This window comes from Phascolarctos cinereus, unplaced genomic scaffold, assembly GCF_003287225.1.
Source record: "Phascolarctos cinereus isolate Bilbo 61053 unplaced genomic scaffold, phaCin_HiC Scaffold_5;HRSCAF=322, whole genome shotgun sequence".
NCBI classification, from domain to species: domain Eukaryota; kingdom Metazoa; phylum Chordata; class Mammalia; order Diprotodontia; family Phascolarctidae; genus Phascolarctos; species Phascolarctos cinereus.
In genome coordinates, this window is record NW_027555958.1 from 213,938,524 (window position 1) to 213,958,557 (window position 20,034).

General features: G+C 36.5%; 1 protein-coding gene across 1 annotated transcript in view; it reads right to left on the bottom strand.

Annotated features, from left to right (window-relative positions):
• The window catches only part of HCRTR2 (hypocretin receptor 2), a 184,477-nt gene extending 167,350 nt beyond the window's left edge, over positions 1 to 17,127 (bottom strand). Inside the window, exon 1 of the mRNA XM_021000502.2 lies at positions 16,733 to 17,127. Within this exon, the coding sequence (XP_020856161.2) occupies positions 16,733 to 16,955 (223 nt within the window). The 5' untranslated portion in view covers positions 16,956 to 17,127. The remainder of the gene's footprint in view (positions 1 to 16,732) is intronic.
• Between the last annotated feature and the right edge of the window lie 2,907 nt (positions 17,128 to 20,034).

Below are 20,034 nucleotides of genomic sequence, written 5' to 3' on the forward strand. Positions count from 1 at the left end.
AGCAGCAATGGCTGCTTCTGGAGTTTTCTGCCCACAGACAGCGGGTATTGAGTGACTAATCAGAGGGGGACTGCAGGGATCTCTTTGCTTGCGCTGAGGCAGGATCCTCTTGCTTTGCCTGTGCTTGGATCTTGGTTGCTGTCCTGGGTGGTGGTTCTGAGGCAAAGAGGAGTGCTGGCATGGCACAGCTTGTGGCAGCAGTGGTGAGGGAATCCTCCTCACAGTTTCAAGGGAGAAAATGTTTGTGGTCAATCACAGACCAGAGCACAGGTAAGGAAAGGAGTAAACACCTCCCCCTTGATTGTACCAACTTGGAAGAACTGAAAATTTACACGTCCCTAGATGTCTCTCTGAAAACAGATGCACAAAGTCCCTGAAGCTTGGTGCAGTACATTTTCCACACTGGAAGCAAATCCCTACCTTAACAAAGAGTTTAAAACTCAAATAATTGTCTGAGAACATGAGCAAACAGCATAAAAAACCCACAGAGACTATAGAATCTTACTTTGGTGACAAAGAAGATCAAAATATACAACCAGAAAAAGACAACAAAGTCAAAGCCTCCAAGAAAAATATGAATTAATCTCAGGCCATGGAAGAGCTCAAAAAGGATTTTGAAAATCAAGTAAGAGAAGTAGAGGAAAAATTTGGAAGAGAAATGAGAGCGATGCAAGAAAATAATGAAAAATGAGTGAACAGCTTACTAAAGGAGATCCAAAAAATATACTGAAGAAAATAACACCTTAAAAGTGGCCTAACCCAAAATGGCAAAAGTGATCCAAAAAGCCAATGAGGAGAAGAATGCCTTCAAAAGCAGAATTGGCCAAATGGAAAAGGAAGTCCAAAAGCTCAATGAAGAAAATACTTCCTTAAAAATTATAATAGAGCAAATGGAAGCTAATGATTTTATGAGAAATCAATAAATTATAAAACAAAACCAAAAGAATGAAAAAATAGAAGACAATGTGAAAAACAACTGACCTGGAAAATAGAACCAGGAGAGGCAATTTTAAAATTATTGGACTGTCTAAAAGCCACGATCAAAAAATAGCCTAGACATCATTTTTCAAGAAATTATCAAGGAAAACTGCCCTGATATTCTAGAACCAGCAGGTAAAATAGAAATTGAAAGAATCCACCAATAACCTCCTGAAAGAAATCTCCAAAGGTAAACTTCTAGGAATATTATTGCCAAATTCCAGAGTCCCCAGGTCCAGGAGAAAATATTGCAAGCAGCCAGAAAGAAAAAAATTCAAGTATTGTAGAAACACAATCAGGTCAACACAAGACTTAATAGCTCCTACACTAAGGGATTGGAGGGCTTGACATATGATATTCCAGAGGTCAAAAGAGCTAGGATTAAAACCAAAAATCACCTACCCAGCAAAACTGAGTATAATCTTTCAAGGGAAAATGGACATTCAGTGAAATAGAGGGCTTTCAAGCATTCTTGATGAAAAAACCAGAACTGGATAGAAAATTTGACTCTCAAATACAAGGCTCAAGACAAGCATGAAAAGATAAACAGGAAAGAGAAATCATAAAGGACTTATTAAATTTGAACTGTTTACATTTCTACATGGAAAGATGATATTTATAACTCATGAGATCTTTCTCAGTATTAGGGTAGTTGGAGGGAAATACATATATATAGAGAGAGAGAGGGCACAGGGTGAGTTGAATAGGAACGGATGATATGTAAAAAATAAAATTAAAGGGTGAGAGAGAATTGTACTGGGAGGGGGAGAAAGGAAGTGATAGAAATCGGATAAATTATCTCACATTAAAAGAAGAAAGAAAAAGCTTTTACAGTGAAGGAAAAGAGGTAGAAGGTGAGAGGGAATGAATGAATCTTACTGTCACTGGATTTGGCTTAGTGAGGGAATAACATACACACTCAATTGGGTATGGAAATCTATCTTACACTACAGGAAAATAGGGGGAAAAAGAGATGGGGGAATGATAGAAAAGAGGGCAGATTGGGGGAGGGGTAATCAGAAACAAACACTTTTAAGGAGGGATAGGGTCAAAGGAGAGAAAAGAATAAGTGGGAGAGCAGGATAGGATGGAGAGAATTATAGTTAGTATTTCATAACATGAGTATTATGGAAGCATTTTGCATGACTACAAATTTATAACCTATGGTGAATTGCTTGCCTTCTCAATGAGGGTGGGTGGGGAGAGAGCAGGGGAGAAAATTTGGAGCTCAAAGTTTTAAAAACTAATATTAAAAATTGTTTTTACATGCAACTGGGAAATAAGATATACAGGCAATGGGGTATAGAAATCTATCCTGACCTACAGGAAAATAGAAGGGTAAGGAGATAAGAGAAGGAGGAGTGATAGAAGGGAGGGCACATTGGGGGAAGGGATATTCAGCATCCATGCCATCCTGGGGTGCGGGCCAGGGAGAAATGGGAAGAAAATTTGGAATTCAAAATCTTGTGAAAGTGAATGTTGAAAACTAAAAAAAAAAATTTTTTTAAATAAAACATTAGCAATGAGGATAATACACTACGACCAGGTGGGATTTATACCAGGAATGCAGAGCTGGTTCAATATTAGGGAAACTTATCAGCATAATTAACCATATTAGTAACAAAATTAACAGAAATCATATGATTATCTTAGTAGATGCAGAAAAAACTTCAGACAGAATATAACAACCATTCCTATTAAAAATACTAGAAAGCATAGGAATCAATGGAGTTTTCCTTAAAATAAATGGCAGGTATCTAAATCCATCAGCAAGTATTATACATAATGGGGATAAGCTAGAAGTATTTTCAATAAAATCAGGGGCAAAAGAAGAATGTGGATTATCACCACTGTTATTCAATATTACACTAGAAATGTTAGCTTTAGAAATAAAAGAAGAAACAGAAATCAAAGAATTAGAACAGACAATGAAGATCAACGCTTTATAGTTGATAAGACAGTATATTTAGAGAATCCTAAGAATCAAGTGAAAAACTGCTTGAATTAATTGACAGCTTTAGCAAAGCTGCAAGATATAAAATAAACCCACATAAATAATCAGCATTTCTATATATTACTAACATGGCCCAACACCAAAAGCTAAAAAGAGAAATTCCATTTAAAGTAACTGTAGACAATATACAATATTTGGGAGTCTACCTGCCAAGACAAACCCTGCAACTATATGAACACAATTACAAAACAATTTTCACATAATTAAAATCAGATCTAAACAACTGGAAAAATATCAATTGCTCATAGGAAGGCCAAGCCTGCCATAATAAAAATGACAATTTTATTTAAATTAATTGACTTATTCAGTACTCCACCAATAAAACTACCAAAACATATTTTAGAGAGCTAGAAAAAATAAAAACAAAATTAATCTGGAAGAACAAAAGGTCAAGATTAGGAAGGTTACTAATGAAAATTAATGCAAGGGAAGGTGGCGTACCTGCACCGGATCTAAAACTGTATTATAAAGCAGAAATCATCAAAACTATTTGGTGCTGGCTAAGAAATAGAGCGGTATATCGGTGGAATAAACTAACTTCACAAGACACAGTAGTCAATGACTATAGTAATCTACTGCTTGATTAACCCGCAGACTCCAGTTTCTGAGATAAGAACTCATTATATGACAAAAACTGCTGGGAAAACTGGAAAACTGTATAGCAGAAAGTAGGGATGGATCAACATCTCATACCGCATACCAAGATAAGATCAAAATGGGTACATGAGCTAGACATAAAGGATGATACCACAAACATATTTGGAGAGTAAGGAAGAGTGCATTGGTCAGACCTATGAAGAACAGAAGAATTTGTGACCAAACAAGACATAGTGAACATTATGAAGTGTAAAATGGATAATTTTGATTGCATTAAATTAAAATATTTTTGTACAAGTAAAACCAATGTAACTAAGATTAGAAGGAAAGCAAAAAGCTGGGAAACCATGTTTCCAGCCAATGTTTCTGATAAAGGCCTCATTTCACAAATATAGAAAGAATTGAATCAAATTTATAAGAATATAAGTCATTCCTCAATTGATAAATGGTCAAAGGATATGAACAGGCAGTTTTCAGACGAAGAAATGAAAGCCTTCTACAGTCATATGAAAAAATGGTCTAAATCACTATTGATTGGAGAAATGTAAATTAAAACAGCTCTGAAGTATCACATTACACCTATCAGATTGGCTAATATGACAAAAAAAAGAAAATGATAAATGTTGGAGAAGATATGGAAAAATTGGAAAACTAATGCATTGTTGTGGAGTTGTGAGTTGATCCAACCATCCTGGAGAGCACTGTGCATACCCTTTGATCCAACAATGCCACTACTAGTTCTGTATACCATGAAGATCATAAAAATGGGAAAAAGACCCACATGTACAAAAATATTTATAAGACCTCTTTTGTTGTTTTTGCAAAGAATTGGAAATTTAGGGGATGCCCATCAATTGGAGAATGGCTGAAGAAGTTGTAGTATATGAATGTTATGGAATACTATCATTCTCTAAGAAATGATAAGCAGTCACATTTCAGAAAAACCTGGAAATACTTCCATGAATTGATGCTGAGTGATATGAGTAGAACCAGAAGAACACTGTACACAGTAACAGCAACATTATGCGATGCTCAACTTTGATAGATTTAGCTCTTCTTAGTAGTACAATGATTTAAGACAATTCCAAATGACTCTTGATGGAAAATGCTATCCACATACAGAGAAAGACCTATGGAGTCTGAATGTAGATAGTAGCATACTATTTTCTTTTTTTTTCCTTTCTTGTGGTTTTTACATTTTGTTCCGATTCTTCTTTCAAAACATGACTAATGTGGAAATATGCTTACTGTGATTGTACATGTATAGCCTATATCAGATTGTATGCCATCTTGGAGAGTGAGTGTGAAGAGAGGAGGAAAATTGGAACTCAAAATCTTACAAAAGTGAATATTGAACACTAAAAAAATTAAAATAATAATATAAAAATTCTTACATTCAAAAAAAAAGCAAGCCTGAGAACTTGCAGTGACTTCATAGAATAGTAGATTTAAATGCAGAAGGATGCTTAGTAATAATTTCATCAAACTCCTTCATGTTGCAGATGAGAAAATGAGACCCAGTGAGATTACGTTATTTGCCAAACTTCACACAGGCAGTAAGCAATAAAATCAGGATTCAAGCACAAGTTCAATAAATATAAGATCAGCCCTCCAAGTTCCATGTTCTTTCTACTTATCCACTGAGTATTTGATGGCTAAATTTATTCCACAGCTAATTATTTACTATGTTCCACCTGTCGGTTAATATGCCTCTGAAAAGAGAGGGTAATAGGAGTGAAGGAGTGACTGTTTGGATTACAGTTGTCAGGGACAATGAGATGTTCCATTAAAATATGGAACTGTCGTTCATTGAAAAAAATACAAAATGTGAAGGGCAAGAGGTAAAACCTGTAGCTTATCAGAGTTTGGAGGGTGGAATAGAGGTACATAAAGGAAGAAGAGAAGGAAAGAACACCTGGAATCTTGGACCTGAAATCAATTTGAGATGTCCTTAGAGGAACCTGGGTATTCTGAGGGAAAAGTATCTGTTTGTCCTTTAAGCAATGACTACATAGAACCAGAGGAGCTAGGTCTTGCTGAGGCTTTGCACCTTCAGCTTCTCTGACAGAACATTATAGGAAAAGAAGGTTGAGAAGAGAGAATGACTTGAACTCAATAACATAGATAAGGAAATGCATATGGGGAATTGGATTGTGAAGAAAGCTAGGCATGAAAGTTGAGGAGGAAAAATTGGGCAGAAAATCCAGGAGGCTATAAAAACAAAAAAGTGCTCCAGTTCTTTTCCTTCTAGTTTCTTTAAAAAAAAAAATCTTTCTGAAGTAAGAGAATTAAGCTTAAGAGAAGGACTGAAGAAGTATGTTGGTAAAGATATCTTTCTCACCAGAAGAAGAGAATAATTATTGATGAATCCTTGCACAGTGATACCAAGGAAGCTTTTGGCCAATGTAATAGCATCTGTTTTTTTTTTTTTTAAAGCTTTTGCCTTCCTAGGACATATATCCAAGATATGATGGGAAAACTTCATAGATTTAACAGATGACTAATTCCCATTTCTGTTGATTCACATGGGCTCTACTGCCAGAAAATACCTAGAAAGTATTGGCAAAGATTATGTATTTTGAGGCAAGAAACTAAAGACCAAAGGGGCACAGATTGTTTCCTCGCTGCTGCCTCTTAAAGACAAGAGATGTGGAAGTGGAAAAAAAAATTGGTAAGTAAAGCATCTGTATAAGAAGTTTGTGGCTAAAAATAATATCTGGATTTCTGAAATCAAGGTTAAAATATAAGACAGGTAGACTCCTGGCCAGAGGTGGAGTACACTTATCAAAAACTGGTAAGAATGTATCTGCACATCATATTTAAGTTTTATCAGAGTTTTAAACTGAAAATAAAGGGGGGGGGAAGAAAAAAGTAGCTATAATGATAGAAAAAGAATATCAGTTCAGATGTCCAGAAACTCACAGAAACAAAATTCAGAAATAGCCCTCATAGTTCTTACCAAGACTTGGTGGGATGAATCAAAAACTAGAATGTAGCTCTGCCTGAGTATACCTTATTCACACAGAGCACGATATATAAAACGCTGTTGTGAATAATATGCTACATTATAGTAAGAATGCTCCCATCATGAAATCCAGGAACCACAGAAGGGAAATATGACAAAGAACATTGGAATGAAGCTGAGTGGGGGGAAAATAGAATTGTCATCAGAAGATATTACAGAACACATGAACAGATGGAGAAAACTGATAAAAAGTTTGGGGAAACAATTCACAAACTTGACACAGAGGTATGATGTTGTAATAATGGAAAAAATTCAGTTGTCCAGAAAACCAGTGGAAGATTCTCTCTACTTGAAGAAAAATATCTAATACACTTCTGAATTGCCTTATCAAGTATTCATCCTAATAAAGATGGAAGAACCAGTGAATAGAAATTTTATCCAGGATGTGATTATCACTAGTAAGGAATAAGTGGTTGACAGATTGCAACATGTGGAAATCTTGGGAAGAAGTAACCATCCCTTCCTGCAGCTTATAATCGAGAAAGAACTGAAAGGCTAGATACAGCCTAAAATACATCCTGAGATTTTGAAATTCAGATTCACAAGGTTCTGAAGAAGAGTAGGAAGAATCTCCAAAGTCTATAATCCTACAGGGGAAATCCTAACTGAGAGAAGAACTCTCAAGAATGAAAATCTGAAGCCACAAAAGTAAACCATACTAATGAGGTGGAAAAATAGAAGTGGTCTAAAGAGAGCTAGAATAGGAAAATCACCAACTCACTTAAATAAAAAAAATGCAGAAGCTGGAAGAAAGAGGAGATAAGAGGATAAATACAAGTTAATGTTACTGTCAGTCTAAAAGTAATGCCAGTAGTTGCAAAGCTCAAAATAGGCTGAAGCTGTCCAAGAAAACTAAGGGCAATAACACAAAATTTTTGATTCTCTACCCCCTTTGAGTTCTATTGGGGGGAAAAAAAGATTAAAGAAGGAATAATTCCACTGCTTTGTGTGGATGAGGAAATAACTGACAACACAGAAAAGGCAGAGCTATTCCATTTTTTTTTTGATTCTATTTTCTCCAAAATGGAGAACAATTTTTGCCCTTGAAATCACAGGGGGAAAATGGTAGCTGCCCAAGATAAGTAAGTAGATAGTAAGAATCACTCAATCAATATACTTTATTAAGGACCTACTATGTGCTAGACACTGTGCTAAGCCTATTTGTTATTATTGAAGTGAACTGGTGCAGAAAAAAATGTATATAGCTTTGGTTTGAAAGAACTGACCTATGTGATTTCTAAGTGACTGTCAGTCATATTTAAACCTCATTCAGGACTAGTGGAGGGAAAACTTCTTGATTTTCAAAAATAGAGAAGAGAATATTTTATAAACTATAGGCCACTAATCTTGACTCCAATTCCTGGGAAAATTCTAGATTGGATTGCTAAACAACAGTTCATTGAACATCTAGAAAAGGAAGTGGTGATTGCAAAGAGTCAGCATAGATAAATTGATAGAAAGCAATGAAACTTTCTAAAGTTTGGCTTGGTCTAAAACTTTCATTAATCATATCATTCTGCTCTTATGGGCAAGATGCAGTCATGTGGTGTTAGTACTGTTTGAAGGATCATATTCAATATGTATTCCTTAATGGTGCAGTATCAATCTGGCATGTGTCTAATAGAGCTTCCCAGGGACCGTCTTTGTCCCTGGGCTAATTAAAATGTTCATACATTACAGTGGATAGCGCATCAGCCCTAAAATCAGGAGAACCTGAGTTCAAATCCGGCCTCAGACCAAACACTTGACACTTACCAGGTGTGTGACCCTGGGCAAGTCACTTAACCCCCATTGCCTAAAAGAAAGCATAAGTGGCATGATTATCAAATGTGTAGCCATAAAATTTTGTGGGATAGCTAACAACCTTGATGAGTGGGGCAAAATTTTAAAAAGATGTTGTGACACATTAGAGCATAAGATTGGATCTAATTAATTTAAATTCAATAAGGATAAAGTAAAGTGTTACACTTGGGTTCAGAAATGCTTGTATGGATTTGTTAACTTAACACATGCTAAATTAATCTCATTTTTATTAGAATTTTGTTCTAAACAGCTAGATCAAAGAAATGACATACATGTGTTACATCTTTATTTTTAACAAATATTTAATGTGCATTCATTCATAATAGAATTAGATTAATTCAACACTAATTACATGGCTGGATCCAAAGATTACAATTTGGGAAAAGGTCTCTAGTGGAGTGCCTTAGGGCTCTGACTTTAACCTAATTCTTCAATATTTTTATTGATGATTTGTAAGAAAGCATATTGGCATATTCATCAAAATTTACAGTGATATAGCTAGAAGATATATTGGATTGCCAAATCATAAAGATGTTTTGGCATACTAAAAAAATTAGTACATGAAATTTGCATAGATTTAATGTAAAATCATACATTTAGTTTCAAAAATTAAGAATACAAACAAAAAAGCTAGATAGAGGTTCATACAACTCACAACTGGGGGTAGGGCTGGGTGATATAGAGGACTAGTTCAAGATGAATTAACAATGTAATGTGACAAGTCAAAAGATAACATAATACTATATTTCAATAACCCAAAAATTTGTAATTATGTTGATGTATGTACCCCCTCCATTGACACAGATTGCAACCACTTGGTCACTTAGTAGATGGCCTTCACAGTTGCTGTGGAATAAAAACCCATCATCCCATGGCCAATCTGTTGATTAAACTCTTCGGTTTAGTAGCAACAATCTTAGACTGCCTTAAAAAACATGTTATATCCAGACTGAGGGAGGTAAAGGTCAAGTGATAGTTGGATTAGAGATTCAATTCTGAGCACAAGCCCTTAGAAGGAACATTGACAAGTTGGAGCCTATACCTACTGAAGAAGGCAACAAAGATCATGAACAAAATCAATCTGGTAAAGAAGTGGAAAAAAACACTGCATATAGCATCAGAAGACCTGGGGTTAAATGCCACCTTTTCTACTTCCTAGTGATATGGACTTGGATGAATCACTTAACTTCTCTAGAGGCTCATTTTCTTATCTGTAAAAAGAAGAGGTTGGGTTAGATAACCTGAAAAGTTCATCTCTAAATTTGGTCTTCCACGTCATGAATTGATTGAAAATACTGAATTTTTTTCCTGTATAAAACTGAAACAACTGTCTCTTGAAATAGTGGGAGAATTATTGTGTGGGACTATGTAACTCCACAGGAAATAACAAAGAATAGTGTAAAAGTTGCAGAGATAGAACAACTCAGTATAAAGAAGGGATTGCTGATAATTATAATTCCCCCAAACTATACATTTTATATTGAGAGGAAGAGAGGTTCTGTTATATCAGGTTTTCAATCAAAAGGTTTATCATCATTTTTGGATGTATTAGGCAATTTGAACTTTAGGTTGGGAGTGAACTAGATGACCTTTAAGATTACATCTAAGCTTCTTGGTTCAATGATCTCTCTACTTCCAAATTCCTCCCTCTTTCCATTCTTTTTTTTTTTTTGGTCAGGCAATGGGGTTAAGTAACTTGCCCATGGTCACACAGCTAGAAAGTGTTATGTATCGGGGGCCGGATTTGAACTCTGGTCCTCTTGAAACCAGGGCCAGTGCTCTATCCACTGCACCACCTAGCTACTCCCTCATTTTCCATTCTATCATTTATGAATACAACTCCCTAAAATTCATCTTTCATCATATCACTCCCCTACTGAAAAGTGAAATGGCTTTCTATTGAATATAAAAATAAAATCCAAACTAGTACTTTTTTTGGCATTCAAGGCCGTATATCTCACAGTATAGTCTATAGTTCCAGTCTCATCTACTAGCCCACTGCTCCACCCAGACTGTTCCACTCCCAGGAAAATGCAATGCATACTCCCAAAACACAAGTTTTTGTTCACATGATACCCCAAATGGAGTATTCATTCTATCTTCCTATTTGCCTAACCACATCCTTACACACACACACACACACAACACACACACACACACACAGCAAGTAGGTGGCACAGTGGATAGAGTGTCTTACCCTAAAGTCAGAAGACTCATATTTCTGATTTCAAATCTGGCCTCAGACAGTTACGAGCTGTGTGACCCTGAACAAGTCCCTTAACCTTGTTTGCCTCAGTTTCTCATCTGTAAAATGAGCAGAAGAAGGAAAAGGCAAACTATTCTAGTATCTTTGCCAAGAAAACCCCAAATGGGGTCACAAACAGTTAAAACATGACTGAAATGACTAAACAATAATAAATATATTCATAGGTATGTGTATATGTGCATGTAAAGTATATAGATTATGTTATATGTACATACGCATATGTGTGTATGTATATGCACATATATATGCATATACATATATATATGTATGTATATGCACATATATATATGCATATATATATATGCATATATATATGTTATATAGCATCAAATTCCACCTCTTCCATAAAAGGCTCTCTGGTCTCTCCTTTCCACAAGGAATCTTCCTTCCTTTGAACTCAAAACATTTATAATCTGCGCACTTCTCATGGTACTTAGCTATTTACAATTGCATTTTTAAAACTAAATATTTTTGCCTTTGTATGGTAATTTAATATTTCTGTACATTCCTGACTTCCCAGTATTTTGGATAGGAACTACATTATGTTCATTTCCCCAACAACACCTTTTACAGTGTTATCTTCCTAACATCTTTTCAATACTATTTGCTGAATGAATGAATTTGAATTGCTACATAAGTGACCTTGCACAAGTTATTTTATGTCTATGGAATACAGTTCCCTCATCTATAAAATGACAGACTTACACCAAATAATTTCTTTCTCCAAATCGTATGATCCTATGATATGAAATGAATGAATCAGTGAATGAATGGGGATTCATGAATGAATGACCCATGCTGCTGTCATTGGCTTCTGGGAAAAATAGTGTTTGCATTTTGGGTGCTGATTGTAGCTGAATAGATTGAGATACAAAGATATGCATGGAAAGAATATACAAAAATGTTATTATGTGTACTAAAATATATGCACTTGACATATCACATTATGAAAACATTCTAGACAATATATCAATTCAAAGACATCGAATAATGATAATGAACCAAAATTTATAGGAAAATATGTTGAAAGAAATGTCTGGAAATCCATCAAAGCTCTGCTTAAATAAATCTTCGGTTAGCAAACCATATTAGCATTTATAAGCCAAAGAACTGTATACATGATATTAGCACTAACAGTTTTAAAGCTATACAACTTTTTCACTTGATATAATACAAGATTCTTAGATGTCTGTCTGCATTATGTATTAACTCTGACTAGCTTAAGCTAATTTCACATTTCTATTTCTTTTTATGCTGTCCTTATAAAGTAGGGGAGGGTCAAAACTAGATGGTCTCTAAGTTTCATTAAAGCTCAAAATCTAAGGATCCTAAAATATTGCCCTGATATTACAGATGGAGAAATCCTGTACTTGGAGACAGAAGACATCCGTTCACATTCTTGTTTTGTAATTTTTTGGTTATGTATTTGACCTTGGGCAAGCAACCTAACCTTTTTAAACTCAGTTTACTAATCTAAAAATAGAACAAAACAAAACAAAATATTAACAATATTTCCACCACTATCCACACAGGGTTGTGTTGAGGAAAGTGATTTAAAAATCATAAAGCACTACATAAATGTAAGGTATTATCCACCATCATCAAAAGATTTGGAACCAGATGATGACTATTTTTGTCCCTAAAAGCTCACTGTACAGTCCAGCTAACATGTAATTTTTTGCTGTTATATCTCCTATCATACATGTCACTTCATCTCCTGCTTTTATACCTTCCTACTGATGTTTCCTTTGTTTAGAATGAAGTAAAAGCTTATCCCTACTTCTTAGAATCCATTGTTTCCTTGACAACTTAGCTCAAACATCTTTTATATGAAGCCTTTTCTGATATCTCCCAATTGCTAGGACCCTCTGCCATAAAATTTTAATTGCATTTATTTCATATGTATGCATATATGTGTGTGCATATTTTTTTCTTCGTGTGTACTTGTAATTATCTAAGAATGGGTTGCTTTCTTTAGCCAAGTGCACACTCCTTAGGCAGGGACAGTTTCATTGGTGTCATTGGATTCTTAGTGTCAGATATATATTAGGGGCTTTATAAATGCTTGTTTAACAATAGATTTCTTGATTGACTCGAAGATCATCTACTGAGGCATGTAGAATCTGTAATCTCATGCTGGGATAATTTAGACTGGTGAAATTTTAAATCTTTAGTAGCGCTGACATTATTGCTCAAGGTCACTCACTAAGCGAAGATGAGAATCCAGATCTCCTAATTCTCCTCATTTTGAGTATAAGGACAAATGATTAAGAGCTCACATTTAGTGCCTTAAGGTTTTCAAAGTTTATCTCAGTTGAACATCATTATTATCCATATTTTACAGAAGAGGAAACTAAGACTCAGGGAGGTCAATTAACTTTCCTGTAGTAACAAAACTAACAAATATCAGAGAGGGGTATTCAGACCCAGACCTTCTTGAACCTAAGTCCAATACTCTTACCATTATGCCACCTTGACAAAGACTATATCTGACATTTTTGTCCCCCCCCTCGCCCAGTGCCTAACACAGTATTTGTTCATGTGGTGATTGCTTAATAAATATTTGTAGAATGAATAAATGTATGATTCTGCTTCTACAGTTACACTTAAAGGTTGCCTTCTGAGCTAGTAGAAGAGGTGGTAATTTATTTTGTAAAAGTATAGGACACTCAGAAGGTTCTTCATTGAAAAAAAAGACCAATCTATCTATCTACCTAGCCCTATGGCCAACTCCTTACTGGCTGAAACTCCACAGTTAGAGTTGCATTTTTCCCCTCTGCCTGAAAAAGGTAACACATTTAGCCTTATTAGTCATTTACACCTTCATGAGAATGGATTGATTTGATTTTCTGTTTCCTGATAAAAGTTGGATATAGCAGATAGTGGAAAAAGAAGAGAAATCATAAAGGCACTGAGCTTCTGAGAAGCAGAAATTGGGGGCCTCTGTGAAATGAAGAGGCCAATGACACAATTCATCTGTTTCACTAATATGCAAAGGCTGGATCCTGATACGCTGCTTTTCCAGTAGAATGTTGTGAAGGCAATGTTTTCTAGAAGATAGCATTAAATTAGTGAGTTCAACAAGGCTAAAATTTTCAAGGCTAGTCATTTGAAAAAGAAACAGTGAATGGAACCTGAAAAGAGGTTGATTAAATCTTCCTACTATACTGTGATATTTCACCTTCATATCTAATGTTGTCTCTTTATATTGTGTGAGTGATGTGCTTTCTTGTCCTGTCACTCTCTTCATAAAATTACTTACACCAGAGGCAAAAAAGAGGCAATTCTCTATCTAATCTGTTTTGCAAATTTGACAGTGACATCAAAGAGTAGGAAGTTGCTGGTGAGTAATGACACTGCTCATTTGTTTAAATGTCAAACCTAAACCCCATCAACTTTCAGGGAACAGCTGAGTAAAGAAGAGGTTTCAGATTAGCTAGAGAGGATTTCTGTACTTTTCATTCAAAAGGAAAATGACTCCAAATATCTTGAGGGTGAAGTAACTCGAGGTAATTTTTCTTTTTTTACTCTTTTTCTCCCTCCCTCCTTCCTTCCTTCCTTCCTTCCTTCCTTCCTTCCTTCCTTCCTTCCTTCCTTCCTTCCTTCCTTCCTTCCTTCCTTCCTTTTCTTTCTTCCTTTCTTTGTACATAGTTGACCTCGTCTTTTCAGCACCTATTTTTGTGGACAGTGCTCTCTATTCCCCCAGATATTTAAAACAGAATTACTGTAGTATGTATTTCCTAAGCCTTGAAATCAAAACTTTCCCAGGCATAAAAACATACCACAAGGTGGTAAGAAATAAATATTTCACTTTACCCCCAAAGCTTTGAGGGGAGTCAAAGAGGGAGGGTGATGTAAGGGAGAAATGAGGTAGAAAATCAGTTTCCACATAACTGTTAAACATAAAAACAAGGGAAGGAGTTGGCTAAGTAATATCAAAATACCTTTTCATTTTTATTTTCATCCTTAAAATAGTAAATTCTCAGTGCATATCATCCATATTCCTCAATAATTAAGTTGCATTAGTGAGAAGATAGTCCAGATATTCAGTGAAGGCCATTCATTGACAATAGCTGCACAGGGATATAGGGGAATCCTGGGAACTCATTACCACATCAGAAAGATTGCAGAGCTTGAGAGACAGAGGGAATCTCCATAAACTCTTTACTTTTATGATGTGTTATCATCATGCAATGATCAAGTGGCGCTATACCTAAAATGTAATTCTGAAAATGAATGAAAGGAAGATGGGGAGCAGGTCAAACATCAGTTCAGTTATATTGTCAGAACTATGATAATGCCCCTCTCCATCAGTACTGCAATTAATTCCATACTGGCTGGATAGATCTTTTATGTGTTTGTATGTGTGTGTGTGTGTGTGTGTGTGTGTGTGTGTGTGTGCATGTGTGTATGTATGTATGTATGTATGTATGTATATGTATGTATGTATCCTAAAATATGTATGAGTATATATATAATATGCTATACATACATACCTATATACATATATATATATATATATATATATAGGTATGTATATATATATATATATATATATATATATATATATATAGGTATGTATGTGTGAGTGTATGCATTCATGCATACACTAAAAAAGGAAACTCTGTAGCTTGAAGGTATACTAAGGGCATACCCATGTACCCATAGGTATTTTGATATGTCTCATAAAATAATAAACCTGCTTGTTCTTTCTAGAGTACTTGTCTATCACCTACCTTTGCCCATGAATGCTGAACAACCTAAAGTTGTCCATTTGGGGGACAGAGAGTAACATTAGATTAGTATTGAAAACTTGCTGATAGTTTACTGTTCTTCTCAATCTCCGGTCACTCCTAGCTTTTGGCTTCCAACACACCTAACTGTTCAGTCTAGCCTGCCTGCCGCTGTGTATTCCCTCTGTTTCCTTATATCAATTCAGAGGAATCTGTATTTAAATCACCCCTTCTCTTGATTTCTTTCTATTTAAGACTTCTCCACCCACCTGTCCTGGACATTTGAAAAAACATCCCATTGAATATCCCTCCCTGTGAGTTTATCTCTAGTCTCATTTTTTCTTATTCCCACCCCCACCCAAATCTCACCTACAGTCCAAAGGTTTTCCTCTTTGAATAGAAGGGCATTGTGGGTTCCCACAGATCACAAACACACTCTACCTTCCACCCCTCATTCCCACCTGCACCAGAACATGAGAAAAGGAAAGGAAATTAATATTTTGCTGGTTGCCTCCTTTCCAAGCACCAGGGTCTGTCCTTTCTGGCTCCTAACTAACATAAAGCCAGAACAATATAAAATCTAGATAGCTGATAAATCTCCCCAGGGTTGAGACTTTTTTTCTCAGATGCTGCTCCTTTCCCTTCTCTTCTTCACTAACTATGCACTGTTGTATTCTTCTCTGGTTCAGTCCTTGAAGGAGACACTCCCTAATATGCCCTTACCCCCCCCCCCACACACATTAGTGCATCTAGGCAGCTGCTGCTAAGACCTAGAAAAGGGCAATCTGCCTCTGGAATCGCGTAATGACTTTAGCAGCCCAAATGAGCCCTTTCCTTAAGAGGGCAGGTCTGGACTGCAAGTAGCACACAGCTTTGGTACTCAACCTAACTGGAGAAGCACCTAGCTTCAATAATAATAGAAAGCCTAATTTCCTTCAATAAACAGGGTCCAAACCCTTAGCCACTGAGTCACTTCTCCTTCCACCCCCAGAAGGTTTCATACTGGGTAGAGGGCAATGAGGTGGGAAAGGGTGAGGGATGAAGGAGGGATGGGGTGTGTTAGGGGAGGGGTTTATTGATTTGCCCATGCACAGCAAGTTAAAGGCAAGATTTCAGTGCAATGCTCCCTGGTTAGTTAAACAGGAAACTTTTTTTCACTAAACTGGAGAAAACCTGCACTGACCAAAGGCATTAACACTCAGACCCCTTTGTGTCTATTACCCAAAGGAGCACAATGGGGGTAAGGGGACCTTGCCTAACCTCTGGCAGAGGGAATGTGACAGTGCTTTGGAGAGCTGCCCTAGGGGGACACTCACCCAGGACATTGCCAATGAGCGCCACGATGAATACGATGATATAGCCAGCGATCAGAACCCATTCATATTCTTTGGGGTGTAAGTATTCTCTCCACACGTAGCGCAGCAATTCCTCATCGTCATAGAGCGAGAGATTTCCCAAAGGCTCCCGAGTCCTGTTGAGCTCCGGACAAGATGACCAGTTCCGACAAGGCGGGAAAGCCTCCAGGTTGGGGCCAGACATCACGGGCTCCAGGTCCAGGGGTTCTCAGTGCTGCAAGCTCGGTTTCCTCTTCTCTACCTGCTCCATGGGAGCTCCGGGTTCGCGGAGGGGGGAGAGGCTGAGGGAGGGGAAGGGAGAGGGAGGCGAAAGGAAGCAAATGACGTGAAAACTTCCAGAGCCAATGCCACTCCGAGACTTTGCCTGGGGAACTTCTCCTCCCGCCACCCTCCTCTGCCTCTGCTGTGTTGGTTTTCCAGACGGGTTTGCGCCGGAGCACGGAAGCAGCAGAGGGAACAAGAAGCCAGCATTCAAGGCTGCAGCAGTGACACTAAGAGGAGCAGAACGCAAGCACAGCCAAGACTGAAGGAGACCATTCCAGCACCGAGTCCTCAGCCCTCCAGCCTCCAGCATCCTCCCTTGCGGAGAGGGGAGGGGGTAGGAAGGGAGCTAGGGAAACAAAATAGTAGGTAGAGGCAATTGTAGTGATCTCAGCCTAATTCTCTTTCGGAATTTGAACAACTACCTTACTCTACCTCGTACTCTCAAATACAGTTTCTGAACGCACATACATCTCTAGATGCAGGTGGGCATGACAAGCATATACATGCAAGATTAGCTCATGCTTTAGGTCAGTTTCATGACCAACCCATTGGGTACAACATAAACATTCTGACACAAGCTTCCTCAAACGCAATGACTTGAGAACCACTTAAGGTAAACATTTGAAAAACAGACATGCTTGAGTTTCCCAACTTAGCACCTAGCTAAAGCCCTGAGTGCTTGTTGTTGTTGGTGGTGGTGTTTTGTTTTGTTTCTATTTTGCTTTACTTCTCTCTGAGAGGTGTAACTATTCCCATGCTACAGAACTGATTTAAGGTAAATTTACATTTGGCAAAGGCGAGTGTCAAATGACCTTTGAAGGACATTAAGGGGTCATAAAAATGCTCACAGTTATGCTTTGCTCTCCAAAGAGACTATCTATATGCATTCAACCTGAGGGAATTCCTCAAAACGATGTATTAGAATGGGCAAATAATTCTCAATGGTGAATTCAAATACTAACCTGATTTATTCTCTTGTTGAAGTATTGATAACATGACAGATGCAACTGTCATTCATTTGAGGACAGTGGCAGCATTTTCAGTGCCAGCCAGAATTTCCTTTCACAAGTTAAGTGTTTTCAGATTCGGCAGAACACACTTTCATGAGCTCTTCATATTTATCATTCCAAAGTGTATGATTATGACTTCATAATCAAGAACAGGGAAAGTGATTTAGAATATTAGAATCTTGGAGTTGCAAGGGACCTTAGTATTATCTAGTCTGCTTTCTATTCCAATGTGTCTTGGAGACAGTCCTTCAGAATTTGACTCAATTCAATTTCACAAACATTCAAATGCTTCCAATGATGGGGAGCTCATTATTATAATATGTCAACCTATTCCATTTTTTGAAAGCTCACAACAAAGAAATCCTTTCTTATAGTGAGATGAAAGTTGTTGCCCTGCAAGTCCCATCCAAGAATGTTGCTTTCTGAAGTACAGTGTAGTCTAAAGATCTTTGAGCTTGGAGTCTCTGAGGACCTGAATTCAAATCCCAGTGCTGCAACTTAATACCTCAGACACATAGTGGAATTCATTTAACATCTCTGGGCATGAGTTTCCTCTCATGTGAAATGAGTAAGTTGGTTTATGGTTCTCTATGGCAACACAGAGAATTTCCTTTTTTACAATAGGACCCTTTAAATATTTGAAGAAAACTATGTTTTCTCCCTGTCCCCTCCCCACAATTTGTATCTTTTCTGTGTCAAATATGTTAAGTTCATTCAAACATCCTGATTACCTTCCTTTAGACATGGTCCTGTTGATCAATTTTATTCTTGAAATGTACAGAGAACCAAACAGTATTCTTATTAGTCAAAATGTAGTGAGACTGTCATGGACAATATTTTAAACACTGTACTTCTATTAACGCAGTCTATAAAGGCATTAGCTTCATATAGGGGTGTGGTCTTTTTCATAAGAACTGCTATCTAGTAATGCCATAGGATCAACAATTATAGGTTTAGAGCTACTTAATGAAACCTAAAAATCATGTCAAGTCAAGTTTTTGATTGAGGAAACTAAAATTTCAGAGGTGTGCTGGTAAATATTCAACAATAGTATTTCTGGATTTGTGCACTACATATCTTAAAACTTAATCGCTTTGAGTCTAGATAACCAACAAAATAATAAATTCATTCCTAATTTGTAGCATGTGTTGATTTCTGAGGTATAAATACTCACACTGAAATTTTAACATTAATTGGCTCTAGCCAGGTGGCTCCAGCAAATGCCTAAGGTCAATTGACATGCCAAAGTCTACACAAGTATGAAAAGGGAAGAACAGCATTCTAACTCAGGTTGTAGGACTCCTTATCTTCTTGTCTTTCTAGTGAACCATGCTATCTCCCCATTCTTTACTTACATATTTGATTTTTGAACCTACATATATGATTTTATGTTAACCACTGTCAAATTCAATGTCGTTAGATTTGGTCCTCTCTTGAAATTCTGCCAATTTTGTAAATTCTAATTCTGTTTTCCTATATATTAATTACTTCTATATACTAGAGTAATATGCAAATTTTCTACGACTAGGTCTCCCATTCTAAGTCATTAATAAAAATATTATACTATTTTGCCCCTTATGGACAGTGTTGTATTTACTTGATTATTTTACAATAATACTTTTCCCATCTATACAAACTATAAAATCAGATTGTTTCAGTTTCTCTGCAGTGATAGAATTAATAGATTTTTTTCAGTGTTTTTGTGTCAGGAAAAAAAGAGGAATAAAGAAAGTTACATGATAACCTTATTATATATTTAAAAGGAATAGCAAGTTGTACATAATAGATTTGCAGTTTCAAGTGCAATCATCTTTTTTCATTATAGTATATTATGTAAATGCTTGTTTTGGTCCAATGCTTGTTTAATTAAAAATTAAACAAATTAATTTCAAAAAAGATAGCCTGTATGGAGGGGTCCCTTTCTCTCAGTTTTCATGAAAAAGTGTGGATTTGTGAAAAAGCTGTGTTTGAATTGGGATTTCTATGTTT